Source organism: Lemur catta, chromosome 11, assembly GCF_020740605.2.
Source record: "Lemur catta isolate mLemCat1 chromosome 11, mLemCat1.pri, whole genome shotgun sequence".
NCBI classification, from domain to species: Eukaryota; Metazoa; Chordata; class Mammalia; order Primates; family Lemuridae; genus Lemur; species Lemur catta.
The window spans coordinates 53,574,687-53,589,942 of record NC_059138.1 but is presented as its reverse complement, the minus strand read 5'-3'; the positions used below and the strand labels follow the sequence as shown (position 1 = coordinate 53,589,942).

The 15,256-nt window shown below is 34.5% G+C and overlaps 1 protein-coding gene across 3 annotated transcripts in view; it reads right to left on the bottom strand.

Moving 5' to 3' along the window:
- Positions 1–15,256, bottom strand: part of VPS50 (VPS50 subunit of EARP/GARPII complex) — a 112,267-nt gene that overhangs the window by 60,550 nt on the left and 36,461 nt on the right. For all 3 annotated transcript variants that reach the window (XM_045565183.1, XM_045565185.1, XM_045565184.1), the window contains 3 exons: positions 11,809–11,851; positions 10,276–10,374; positions 5,402–5,542 (listed from right to left, as the gene is read on the bottom strand). In XM_045565183.1, coding sequence (XP_045421139.1) covers positions 5,402–5,542; positions 10,276–10,374; positions 11,809–11,851 — 283 coding nt within the window. The remainder of the gene's footprint in view (positions 1–5,401; positions 5,543–10,275; positions 10,375–11,808; positions 11,852–15,256) is intronic.

Below are 15,256 nucleotides of genomic sequence, written 5' to 3'. Positions count from 1 at the left end.
GATCCTAAAGAAATAATTAAAGATGTGTGCAAAAATTTAGCTTTAAGAATATTTACTACAGTGCCGTTCATAATGACAAAAGTTGGAAATAACATAAATATCCAAGAACAGAAAACTAGTTAATTAATCCACAGGATCTCTTACACTGAAATACTGTCAAGCCATTAAAAGTTATGCAGATAGCATATTTAATGAAATGGGAAATTGTTTATAACATGGCAAGTGAGAAAAATGTTATAAAACAGTGTGTGTAGCTACTTTTAAGAGCTATCTGCTTATATATATAATATTAATAGAAGAACCAGCTTTGCATGCAGACATATATAATTTTTATTTTCTTTTTATCTTTTCCTGCAATTAATGTTTTAAAGTTATATAATTTAAAATATGTATATTTCTTAAAGTACATTAATTAATGATTGCATAATTTGAGCAACTATTTATATAATCTACACTATGCCTCTTTGTGCGTGACATAAAAACATGTAAATAACAGACCAGTTTAAGAAGTCAGAAGCAGTTAGAAAAGGGATAAAGAGGCAGTTAATTCTATAGAGAGCCCAAAATGAGATGGGTTCTACACATGAACATTAAATTTAGCTTTGAACTTCTTGGCAGCTTATAGAGAGTCAGCATACCCTCATACTACCTGATGAGAGAAAATCCATTAATTCTTCACAATACAAACAAAGTGTCCTGAGAATTTAGGAACAGAAACATGTTTTTGACTCAAAAGAGAATTTGTCTTTAGGTTTTTATATGAATATCAAAATAGACTGTATCTTCAACGGAGTTCTTACAATTATTAACTCAACAAAATTGACATTGAGTTATTATAATTCAATATCAAAAATATTATTTTTAAGAATTAAACTTTAAAAGCCTAGAAGAATGGAATATTAGATTAGCCTTCAGTTTGTCTTTCTCTAATGTACTCATATAAAGCACCTGTTCAAGTATGGCACAGAGAAGATGGCTCAATGTCGGCTTTCTTTTCCTCCCAGTTAACCTAATCAGACTTAAATTGTGTCACTGCCACACCAATCAGAGATAAACCTTGCAATCCTCTTTACTCAAGAAACATTTACTAAACACCTCCAATGTACCAGACACCATGAAAACACACACTGAAATGATTTCAAAAAGTTTTTTCTAAAAGAAACACTATTTTTCCCCAAAGTATTATTGCATTATCAATTCATCATAAAAACAGAATTCTAAAGTCATTAAGACCAATTGGAAATCAACAACTGAAAAATGGTTGAGAAAACTTCAGCCAGCTTAGCCAACTTTCGTATCCTAAAATTAATCAATAACATCCTAATTAACATCTTGAAATAAGCTCCCCAGGGAAATCCATCAGCCTGCCAAAGACATGTTATTTAAAAAAAAAAAAAAAACACGAATACTTCATAAACTTTCAAATAACCCACAGAAGGTTTCTCTGCAAGGTCACTAAATAAAAAAGTTTCCAAATGGTGTCTATAAATTTCTCCATAAACTGGTGTAAATATGTAGGATACATCAAAATATAAATGCAAATCACAAACAAGGCTTAATTTTTTAAGTAAATAAAATTGCCACTAAGACCCTTTACATTGTCCCTTTCAAGAAATGAATTAAATTAAATTCTCATTTTGAAATTCTGCTGCTAAATAGCAGCCATTTATTCGGGCTTCAACATAATGTATCCATTTTTTTTAAAGAACATAAATGACTAGTCTAAAAAACAGTAAGCCAATACATTCAAGAAAAGCAGGGACACCAGACTGAAAGATAAACCATAAAAAGAAAAACTATGCTTCTAATTAAACCATTTAGAAAACATGGTTTAGTAAAGAAAAAAATAAGTACATTCAATTGCAAAATGATTTCACAAGCTCAAAACCGACTAACTTTTAAACTCTGAGCAATGGTGAAAGGAAACAAATGGTAGACATTTCACAATGGAACAGAATGCTGTTGGCCTTAAGAACTTTATGGTTCTGTTTAGGGTAAATAAAAACAAAACACTAATTTTGCCCCAGATTTCTTTCTAAAGGGTTTTTTTGGTTTTTTTTTTTTACAAATTAGTTAAATTTCACTCTAGCTCATTTAGACTGGTAACTGAGCGTGGTTTAAAATAATACTATGAATAAAGCAAGCAGATAATTATCTTCATTTATAACCATTTTCCATTCAAAGGAAGCACAATTGTTCCCCGTTCACAAGAATTCCATCTCCCTCTTACTCTGTCCCATCCATCTATCTTAATTTTCAATGTTATTTTAAAACTCTATTTATGATTAAGGACTTCCTTCAAAATACTGCTACCGTACACAGAAAATAAACTGCCAAAATGCCTAAGCTTTCTGCACATTTCCAAAATATGCCACAGTCAACACCCCCACGTGTCTCCTGAGGACTCTGTTGTTTCTTGCTTACCTGACCCTCCACTGCCACACACTTGAGCTCTCACACAAGTATACCCCCAGTAATTATTAGCAGTCACTTTTAATCAAAGGCTAAAATGATGTCCCACTGCCATATATTGAAAAATTAAGGTTACATTCTTACAAGGCTCCTCCATGAATTGCAGAGCCTTGATATTTGTTCTCACCAGGAAAATGTATTTACATTTCTTTTCATCAACTTATTTATTCAACTTCTAAGGGTTCCCTCTAGTTTTCCTCTCCTGAGCTAATCACCATCTTCTATAGAACTCAGTTACTGAAAGTTCACATCGTTTCATCTAACTAAATAATAACTAGAATTGGTGAGAAATAATTTCTTCCTAATCTTACCTGGTTTAAATATGTCAAACATGACTCAATATTATGAAATAAATTAACACTTAGATTTCAAAGAGATTTCTGCAGCCCTGTCTGCCTGTAGCAGCACTGACTAGAAGTCTTGGGGTAATTTCTAGCAGGTGTGAGATAATTTCTGAGCTTCCTAAATTTTTTACTGAAAATAGTGCCAAAGAAAATGGACTACCTTAATGTGCATCACAATCTTCACCTTATTATGTTAACTATTTTCTTCAAAAAAACCTCCTCCATGAAACTATCACTAACATTTGCTACTACTCCCACCACTTCAAACCAAAAGTACTCCGACTAATGTTTCAGCACAGCTGGAATATAAACCAAAAATGTACAACCGTGTTGGATGAATAATATATGTGCCTGCTGTTGTGAGTGTTTTCTGTGATTAAGCTCTAGTATATTAATAAATCATTTGTTTCCTTGATTTAATTATATAATTACATATATACCTCACCCACTATTACATATACACGGACAATTTTATAATAATGACCTGAATAATGAGCATTTAACCCAAGATGAAATATGGAAGGACAGGTATTTGTTATTTGATAATTTAAATATATATAGCAACTTCAAAAGATTATTTTACAGTCAGCTTTTTTAAAAAGTAAAAGAAATTCAGAAAAAATATAATGAGATGGTAAACATTTACTTTGAGCACTATTTTTGTTCATTAAAATTTATAAGCCAAGCACAACTTTCCACTTTCTATTATATTAATGTGCAGAGGACATCAAGAAGCATAAGCACAGTATGTTTTTTACTTTTAAAAGTTATATACTTTTATATAAAGTGTTAACAATTATACACACACATACACACAAACACACACACACACACACCCATACACGCCCCCACTCAGATATAACCAAAGTAAAGAAGACGGATGGACAAAAACCTAATTTGTTTAAAATGTTCATTTTAATTTTTAAGAGTTATTTTCTGCTTTAACAGAAAAATCACTAACTTGTAATAAATTGCTTTACCATTTAAAACACCTATTAGTGATAGCAACATTAATAGAATCAAACAATAAAGTTAATTGGGTATTTAATTTAAAATATATATATTATCAATTCATATATAACACATTTTAAAATTATTAATATTTACCAAATTATGGATATACTTAAAACTGGATATTTAAAATGTAATTATACAGCTATATTACACTTAAAGCTAATAATCATAAAATTTATAAAACAATCCTCAGGATTTATAAAATTATTTTAAAAAGACATTTTTAGCTATATTAACAACCATCCACTGTCATTATTAACTTAATCTTTAATATATCATATGTAACCATACCCTTCCAGAATATTTGCTATAGCTCAAGTAAGAAAATTTCTCCAGTTCCCAATAGATAACCAGCACTTTTGAAAAGAAACTTGTTGAAGAATGAAGATTAACTTAATTTCATACTAAGTCCTGGACATAATTACAAAAACGAATAGCTATCTACTTCCTAGAATTGTTATAACTTCCTGAGCAGACATTAGAGAAAACTCAAGGATGTTTCTAGTGAGAGACATAGAGAATTCTTAGGTTACAATGAAGGAGATCGTGATAAATGACCTCCACACTGTCAAATCAAGGGGTCAATTCTGTAATACCATATTCAGACTCTCAGCAGCATTTTATATAGGTTTACACTCCATTCATTGAAACAATTCCTTCTTCATGCTTTTGTAACACCAGCATCTCCTAGTCTTCCTCCTATACAGCTAGCTGCTCCTTCTCAGACTCTTGTAGTCTCTGCTCCCCTAGCTAATCCCTGAATGTCACAAGGCCCAGGGCCCTCATGTCTTCTTTATCTATACCTTTTTCCCCAATCTTCTTATCCAAAATTATGGCTTTAAATACCAGTAGATGCTGATGAGTTCCAAATCTGTAACCTCATCCCTGATCTCCCCAGGTTCTTTTATCCAACTGCCTTCTCAACAAGTCCACTTAAATGTCAAACAGAACTCTTGATTTTCCACTAGAGTTCTGCTCCTTCTCAGTCTTCCCTGTAAACGCAAATGGCACTATTATTCTTCTAGCTATTAATCATTCTCTTTTCCTCACACTCTACATCAAGGCATCAGTAGGACCTACTTCCAAAATAGAACCCAAATCAGTCTGCTTCTCACTTGTTGGGTTATATTACCTAAAGATGGATGTTTCTTTAAGAATGAAAAGGAAAACCTGGTTACAGATGCTGACAGAGACAGCACTTATACACATGAAAAAACTGACTGAAAATCTGTAAGGAAAACCAGCAACGATGATTACTCAAAAGCACACTAGATGCAATCAAGGAAAAGAATTCAGAGCCTTGAGAGAGAAGGGTAAAAGAAATGAAGAGAAGGTAGACAGTCAATTTAGAAGCAATTCCACTCCAATCTCAGTAACCTTTACCGTTTGAATGACTGAGTTCTCCAGTTTCTCTATAAGGAAAAGAACAATACAGGAGAAGAAAAAAACTTTGGGGAAACATTTTTTTTTAATTTTACTAGCATCCTGAAATAGTAGGTGCAAAGAAAAAGGGAATATGAATTTAAAAACTAAAACAGAGACATATGAACAGTAATTAAGTTACTACGTACTGTACAGAGATCTTTATATTGCAGCTTTTGGAATTTTGTGTCTGTGTTTCCAGCACATAGTTCCACGTAACCAAGAACAACTTGAAACACAGTATTGTGGATGGCTTGGGTGAAGTGCATGTGAAGTTGATCCATTGCTGTCTATGGGCAGAAAAAAACATACAACATAATTTCATGTTATTAATATAAATAAATTTCAACACATTGGAAAAACACCTTTACCAATTGTACCTATAGCACAAAGATCACTATTATTCCCAGAATTATAACTGTAGTGTAGGTTATTTGCAAATAACCCTTCACATAACCACAACATATAGCCCTCAAGATAAATCAGAATCATGATCACTATTCTGTTGCTCTGTATTTATAACTGGTACTCACCCTGCTCTTTCTCAAACGTGCACAATCACACTTCTGGATCCCATATGCCACCTGATAATCATTCCTACACGTCATTCAGAACATTTCTCAATGGTTGCCTTCTCATAGAACCTTTCCTGGCTAACCTATATAAATCAGTACTTTCCATCACTGCAAGCATTTACTGATTTGTATTTCTCTGAAGCACTTATTACCACCCGACATCACATTCATTTACAGGTGTACCTTAGTGATATTGCAGGTTCAGTTCCAGACCACCCCAATAAAGCTAGTAGCACAATAATGTGAGTTGCATGAATGTTTTGGTTTCCCAGTGTATATAAAAGTTATGCTTACACTACACTACAGTCTATTAAGTGTACAATAGCATTATGCCTTAAAAAAAAAAAAACACTGCACACAGCGTAACTAAAAAATACTTTATTGCTAAAAAATACTAATGATCATCTCAGCCTTCAGCAAGTCAGAATCTTTTTGCTGGTGGAAGGTCTTGCCTCAATGTTGCTGGCTGCTGACTGACCAGGGTGGTGGACACTGAAGGCTGGGTAGCTGTGGCAATTTCTTTTTTTTTTTTTTTTTTTTTGAGACAGAGTCTCACTTTGTTGCCTGGGCTAGAGTGAGTGAGTGCCGTGGCATCAGCCTAGCTCACAGCAACCTCAAACTCCTGGGCTTAAGCGATCCTACTGCCTCAGCCTCCCGAGTAGCTGGGACTACAGGCATGCGCCACCATGCCTGGCTAATTTTTTCTATATATATTTTTAGTTGTCCAGATAATTTTTATTTCTATTTTTAGTAGAGATGGGGTCTCGCTCAGGCTGGTCTTGAACTCCTGACCTCGAGCGATCCACCCGCCTCGGCCTCCCAGAGGGCTAGGATTACAGGCGTGAGCCACCGCGCCCGGCCAATTTCTTAAAATAAGACAACAATAAAGTGCATCACATTCGACTGACTCTTCCTTTCACAAAGGATTTCTCTATACATTATAATGCTGTTTGATTAGCATTACACCCACAAAACTTCGTTCAAAATTGGAATCAATCCTCTCAAACTCTGCCACTGCTTTCTCAACTAAGTTTACATTATATTCTGAATCTTTGGTTGTCATTTCAACAATGTCCACAGCATCTTTATCAGCAGTAGATTCCATCTCAAGAAACCACTTTCTTTGCTCATCCGTAAGAATTAGCTCCTCATCCATGTAAGTTTTATCATGAGATTTCAGCAGTTAAGTCACATCTTCAGGATCTGCTTCTAATTCTAGCTCTTTTGTTTTCACCACATCTACAGTGACTTCCTCCACTGAAGTCTTGAACCCCTCCAAATTACTCAGGAAGGCTGGAATCAACTTCTTCCAAATTCCTGTGAATGTTGATATTCTGACATCCTCCCATGAATCACAAATGTTCTTAATAACATCTAGAATGGTGAATGCTTTCCAGAAGATTTTCAATTCACTTTGTGTATATCCATCAGAGAAATCATCTATGGCAGCTACAGCCTTATGAAATATATTTCTTAAATAATAAGACTTCAAAGTCAAAATGACTGTTGTAACAGCAAACATGAAAACAGCATTGATCTCCTTGTACATCTCCACCAGAACTCTTGGGTAACCAGGTGCAGTGTCAATGGGCAGTAATATTTTGAAAGGAATCTTCTTTTATGAGCAATAGGTCTCAACAGGGGGTTAAAATATTCAGTAAACCATGCTGTAACAGATGTGTTGTCATCAAGGCTTTGTTGTTCCATTTATAGAGCACAGGCAGAGTAGATTTAGCATAACTCTTAAGAGCCCTAGCATAACTCTAAGAGCCCCAAGATTTTCGGAAACGTAAATGAGCACTGGCTTCAACTTCAAGTCACCAGCTGCACTAGCCCCTAACAAGAGAGTTAGTCTGTCGTTTGACGCTTCAAAGCCAGATATTGACTTATCTCTAGCTATGAGCCAGGTATTTACTTCTCTGTAGCTATGAAAGCCCTAGAGGGCATCTTCTTCCAATAGAAGGCTGTTTCATCTACATTAGAAATCTGTTGTTTAGTGTAGCCACCTTCATCAATGATCTTAACCAGACCTTCTGGATAACTTGCTGCAGCTTTTTTTTTTTTTTTTTTTTTTGAGACAGAGTCTTGCTCTGTTGCCCGGGCTAGAGTGAGTGCCGTGGCGTCAGCCTAGCTCACAGCAACCTCAAACTCCTGGGCTTAAGTGATCCTCCTGCCTCAGCCTCCCGAGTAGCTGGGACTACAGGCATGTGCCACCATGCCTGGCTAATTTTTTCTATATATATTTTTAGTTGGCCAGATAATTTCTACTTTTTTTTTTTTTTTTTTTTAGTAGAGACAAGGTCTCACTCTTGCTCAGGCTGGTCTCAAACTCCTGACCTCGAGCGATCCACCCACCTTGGCCTCCCAGAGTGCTAGGATTACAGGCGTGAGCCACCGCGCCCGGCCTACTGCAGCTTCTATATCAGCACTTGCTGTTTCATCTTCTACTTTTATGTTGTAGAGAAGGCTTCTGTCCTTGAACCTCATGAACCAACCTCTGCTAGCTTCAGACTTTTCTTCTGCAGCTTCCTCACCTCTCTTAGCCTTCATAAAATTGAAAAGAGTTAGGACCTTGCACTGGATTAGACTTTGGCTTAAGGCAATGATGTGGCCGGTTTGATTGTCTACCCAGACCACTCACACTTTCTCCATATCAACCATAAGGCTGTTTTGCTTTCTTATTTGTGTGTTCACTGGAGCAGCACTTTTAATTTCCTTCAAGAACTTTTCCTCCTTTATTTGATTAATTCACATTGTACACATGTATCAAAATAGTACACATACCCCGTAAATATATACAACTATTATGTACCTATAATAATTAAAATTTTTTTTAAAAAAGGACTTTCCGGCCGGGCGCGGTGGCTCACGCCTGTAATCCTAGCTCTGGGAGGCCGAGGCGGGTGGATCGCTCGAGGTCAGGAGTTCGAGACCAGCCTGAGCAAGAGCAAGACCCCGTCTCTACCAAAAATAGAAAGAAATTATCTGGCCAACTAAAAATATATATACAAAAAAATTAGCCGGGCATGGTGGCTCATGCCTGTAGTCCCAGCTACTCGGGAGGCTGAGGCAGTAGGATCGCTTAAGCCCGGGAGTCTGAGGTTGCTGTGAGCTAGGCTGATGCCACGGCACTCACTCTAGCCCGGGCAACAAAGTGAGACTCTGTCTCAAAAAAAAAAAAAAAAAAGGACTTTCCCTTTGCATTCACAACTTGGCTAACTGGCACAAGAGGCCTAGCTTTTGACCTACCTCAACTTTCAACATGTCCTCCTCACTAAGCTTAATCATTCCTAGCTTTTGATTTAAAGTCACTCCTCCTTTCACTTGGACACTAAGAGGCCACTGCAGGGGTTATGCACTGGCCTCATTTCAATATTGTTGTGTCTCAGGGAATAGGATGACCCAAGGAGAGGGAGAGAGATGGAGAAATGGCTGGTTGGTAGAATAAAATAAAAATTGCCTGTATTTCTTTAATGCTTGTATTCCTCACTAGAAGGTAAGATACATGAAGGCCTAAATCCAGGGGCCTGGAGTAAGACACATAGTAGGTAACAAGAAATATTTAAGGAATGTAAGACTTAACCTTATGTGGGAAATGAGAAGTTATAATCCCATTTTCAGAAGGCTTTAAACACGTTCCTCAAAATTGCCATGTCTTTCTTCTTGGATTTTTTTCTTAGGTATGGCTTAAGACATGAAAATAATAAACAGCCAAATTTCTTTATTCAGAATTTAAAATGTAAATGGAGTTTAAATGGTTGGATAGCATCTTAAATTTCCTTCTAAAAGAGGATACCATTTAAGGGAATAAAACATTTATGTCTATCAGTTATATGTTGTATAGATAAATGGATAATCCTATACATGGCCCTTGTTTCAAGTTTTTCAAGGAAGCTCTTGAATGCTAGGAGTATACAAAGCCATGCATTTTGAAAAATGTTTTTGGCATTTTGGGGATTTTGGGGATAACAGAACCCTTTCAAAATGTGATAAATGCAATGGACCTGTGTTACAGATAGATGTACACAATGCACAAAGTTTACATAACATTTTGAGGCAGTTGTTCTGGCCGATCTAGGAATCCATGAAGTCCCAAATTAAAAAGTCCTGTTTTGTTTCAGGACCAAGAGCTGAGATAAAAGGGACTACACATGCGTCTCCCATTCAATTATCTTATATATCAATACTGTTTTAAAACCTACATAAAATTGAGAAAATATTAAACCTGACAAATACTTCATAATTCAAAACAAACTTCTGTAATGTTTTAATCACACTACATACACTTCAGTCTATGTGAACAACCATGCTATCACTGTCAAATTCAGCAGAAAAATGTACTCTGTTAAATGAAACTTAAGGGCATTACATGAATAATATTCAGACTTAATCATGAACCTCAACAGATTAGTGAGTAGGAAAAAAGAAAATATCCTTTTGAAACAAACCTGTGTTTTTCCAAGAAGTCGATAAGCTTGTTGAACTTTGGTATAATGGTTAATGTCAAAATTCTTGCAGATTTTGGAAAGAGCTACATCCAGCTGTTCCTATGTAATTAAAAGAGGAAGGAAGAGGTAATTAAGAAATTGTATTTTTAAGGCTATGAGAAGAAAATACTAAGACGAATCTCTCACCTTTAATTAATACCTAAAAATACTTGCTATCACACTGGATTTAATAGTAAAAAAGGCTTAAATAAAATTACAATAAGTTGTAATTGTAATTTATTAGCTACTACAATCAAGTTATCGAGTTTACTGAGATATTATCCATATGGGAGTTTCTGCTATGAAACCCATGTCTAGTGTTTCAAAGGAAACAAAATAAATGCAATCATTTCTTAAGGAATCTTATTTTTTATTTTTACTTAACTTTGTTTCCTCAGGCATCTGCTAAAATATTATAATTTTTAATTATAATGAACATAATATAATGAACAAAATTTGTGGGACTACTGAAAAATAAAACAATCTTTCTGTCATCACTGAAAAGTAATTCTCACCAAAAATTCAAAAATTACATAGACCTTAAAAGTACAAAACTCAAAGTTTAAGTTTATATATCTAAATATATTACTTTGTTTATGGGTTTCTCTTTCAGGGACTTCATTTTTACATAATAACTTTCTAGGTAAGTATAGAATAATACTGTATATTAAGAGTAAAGAAATACTGATTTCTCAATAGAAAACCCTCATTAAAAATATTCAGGGAATTGTTTACTTAAGGGACTTAAAGTAGTTGTTTTTTTGATTATCAAATAAATTGGCATTCTTACAATCAATAGATAAATGCATCTATGATCAAAAACTACTTTCATAAAAGGTCATTTGAAATTCCAACTTCCATTTTGATAAGTACTCTGATCAGGAAAACAATAAAATAAATTCTAGAAGAAACCAAATAATTCTTATTAAATTTATTAAAATTTATACCCTACTTTGCAAAGATTGCCAAGTAAATCTAAATATATGTAGGAAGAAAAACATAGCTTCATGCTCACAATGACATATCTTTTCCTTTCCAGTTTCTACATTTTTGATGAACTACATGAGATATCATTATAAGGTTTAGGAATTTAGGAGGGTTTTCATCAGCCAATAATTACTCATAAGTAATTTAACTCACTAAAATAAAAAAGAGTAGTAGATAATCAAAATATAATTAATACATGGAAAAATATTTTGGCCATTATAATTTACAAGAGAACACACCTAAGACTAACAGTCTGGAAATTTTTCTGGGGATGGTGATATTCTCAAACACTGTTTTGAGATCCCACAATTCCAAAAGTATTAATGAGTTTACAAGTATATTAACACTAACTTGACTATGCACAGACAGTCCAAATGAAAAACAACAAATAAAGTGATCTAGAAACACTGGTAATAACACAAAAGCCAAAACATAATGTTGCACCTATGCTATTCAAAAACATCTGAAAAGAAAAAGTTATATAACCTATGATATAACCCTTCTTACCTCAATTTGTTCTAAAGTATCTTGCAGCTTTGAATTCAGTTCACTATTAAATAAAACACAGAGTTAAATGAGTCTGCCTTTCAAAGAGACAAACTAAGTGCTAATATATAAGACATGCGAGCTGAATAAAAAATCAACAAATTCAAAGATCCATGGTATGAGCAGTCAGATGTGCTGGTGATCCCACAGACAGTGCAATAAGGCAAGACAAAGAGATAAAAGGAAAAGCATCAGAAGGGAAGAAATAAGAGTCATTACTAGCAACACAGGATTATGTGAGTAGAAAATCCTAAAGAATCTACAGACAAAACTAAGAACTAAAAATTTATAGCAATTTTTAAAGATAAAAAATATAGTTTAAATAAAATGTAAAATTTAAAAAATCAAATTAATTTCCTACATATTAGGAACAAAGAACAAGAAAATGAAATTTTTTTAAATACTATGTAAAAAAAAAACATACAATGTAACACTGAGATAAAATAAATTAGACTCAAATACATATGGTATATGTATACATATAAATACATGAGTTATACAAGGTCTGTCCATAAAGTATCCGGCCATGTAATAGGAAAAACAGAGACATTTATTGAAGAAGATACAAGAAACATTGTGCATAGGACAATGACACTTCGGTCCCCTTCAAAGTAGGCACCCTGGGAACTCACACAGTTCTCCCAGCATTTCTTAACCTAACCCGTACATGTTCCATATTCCCAGGTGTTCTGCTTCTTGCAGGCCTTCCAGAATGTGGATCACTTTCAACAGATTCTCAACCATCTTTGAAGCATCTGTGCCACACTTTTATTTGCACTGCACTCATGGCATCATCCCCAAAAGCCTTCTGAATCATCCGAATAGTTTCCACAGAGGAATGTTTAAGCTTAACATAAAATTTGATGCAGATTTGTTGCTCTACTCGCTCAGTCATTTTGAATGTGATGGCCACACAGTACACATGCTCGCTCAACAGCATCTAGCGCCCCACTGACTAGTAGAGTGAAGTCGTCACTGTTTATACATGCACATTTCAGTCCACTCTCCTTGGCTGCCAGGTTACATCGATGTTGCAAAACCCACTCTCATCATATTAACAATGGCTGGATACTTTCCGGACAGCCCTTGTATACCACGTTAATAGGTTAAAACCTTCAACATAGTTCTCACCAAAATGATCTCCTAGAATAACTCAAATTCTAATCAAAATCACATAAAACTTTTTTTAATTTGTAAAAACTGACAAGCAGCTTCTAAAATTTATCTGGAAATTCAAAAGGCTAAGAATAGCCAAAAAAAAAAAAAAAAAACCCAAAGAATAATGTTAAAGGACATATACTAAAATAGGTAAAGTCTTATTATAAAGTTTTAGCAATAAGATAGCGTAGTACTGGCATAAAGATACATAAGCAGATCAATGGAACAGAAAAAAACTAAAGGGTAAATGCCTTCAACAGATACTTGACAAAGGCTCTCCCTGGCTAATAAACAAATAAATAGGCACTCGAGTTCACTAGTAACTCAAGAAATGCAAATAGTGGCTAAAAATATATTTAAAAAATTAAAAATGACATCACCAAATGTTGGCAAGGATGTAGAGCAAACGAAACACTCATTCAATGCTAGAGTAAGGGAAAACAATACAACCTCTTTGGAAAACTGTAATATCTACTGAAACGCAACACATACTCTATATACCATACCTGGATACATTTCTAACAGAAATGTACACATAAGCCTTGCAGCATTATTTCTAATAGACAAAAACTTGAAACAATTGTCTATGAATAATTAAATGAATAAGTAAAGTGTGATATAGTCCATAATGACTACAGCAATGAAAATATATCACTGGAATCTCAAAATCATAATGTTGGACAAAAGAAGTCAGTACAAACTGTATGATTCCATTCATTTAAAGTTCTAAACAAGCAAAACTAACTTTGGTGACAGAAGCCAGAATAGTGATTGCCTTGGATTACCTTGGAAGAATAACAAGGATGGTAAATGAGGGAAGTTCCAGAAGTATTAGAAATGTTCTATTTTTAGGTGGCAGTTACACATGTATGTTTACTTGGTGAGCATTTATTGAATTACACAATTAACTTTTTTACTAGATTTTTTTTCCCTTTAATTCTTACTAGGTTAGTAAAAAAAAAACAGAACATTATTTGAATTATTGTATCTTATTACTAAAAAAGATTTATAATGTGTAATAAAAGAAATACAATCATAGAGAAAATATTTAAGTAAAAAGATTAAAACTTAATTATTCATAAAACAGTAAGAACAAGTGGAAGATATATATTAACGCACCAAAATAATACAAGGTTTTTTCACAAAATCATACAAGGTTTTTTACTTGTATCTGCTGATTATAAATTTGACTCTCAAAGTCCTAGCAACCAAAGCAAACAAGGAGAACCATAATACATACATAATTCAGTGTCCACAACACCAAAACATATCAGTAGCTCAAGGTGGGAAAAAATCTAAACAAAGAAATAAAAGTCACTTTTGCTGGCATTAAGTTCTGAGAGAAAATTCTGCTAGAGTCTTGATAAAGGGGACCTTTTTACCTCCTAAGGCACAACACCTTTGACAATATCCTTATGATATATGAAATAGCGGGTTCCTTGCATGTATTTCGTCTAGAGCCTTTCAATGCAAGCTGAGGAGATAACACTAGAGCGAGAAAGATATACAGATATATTGTCATAAAAGTAAAACCAAAATAATGCAAGAATCCAGTTTTTGATGGTCTCAAGAATAAATGTCCAAACATCTAGAGGAATCATATATTTTCTGCAAATACTATTTATCACAGCACACTTTGTGTTTTTTTTTGGTTTTTTTTTTTTTGTTGTTTTTAGACAGAGTCTCACTCTGTTGCCCAGGTTAGAATGCCGTGGCATCAGTCTGGCTCACAGCAACCTCAAACTCCCAGGCTCAAGCAATCCTCCTGCCTCAGCCTCCCGAGTAGCTGGGACTACAGGCATGCGCCACCATGCCTGGCTAATTTTTTCTATATATATTTTTAGCTGTCCATATAATTTCTTTCTATTTTTAGTAGAGACGGGGTCTTGCTCTTGCTCAGGCTGGTCTCGAACTCCTGAGCTCAAACAATCCGCCCGCCTTGGCCTCCCAAAGTGCTAGGATTACAGGCGTGAGCCACCGCGCCCGCAAGCATACTTTGGATTGAAGTTGAGGATTGGAGATTATATTCCTTAGGAGAAACTGAGAATGAGCTAAACTATATGCTTTGAATTAGAAAAATTAAGGTCCCTAATCAGGATTTATGCCCGAAATACAGCCAAATCCAAAGATATAGATTAAGGCAACACTTGCAGGCAGGACTGAGATTTTCCTTTACAAAAATGATTCTAGGACAATTCCTGTCTAAAAAAATAATAAATGAAGGAATGAACAAATGAAATAAGAGCTAACA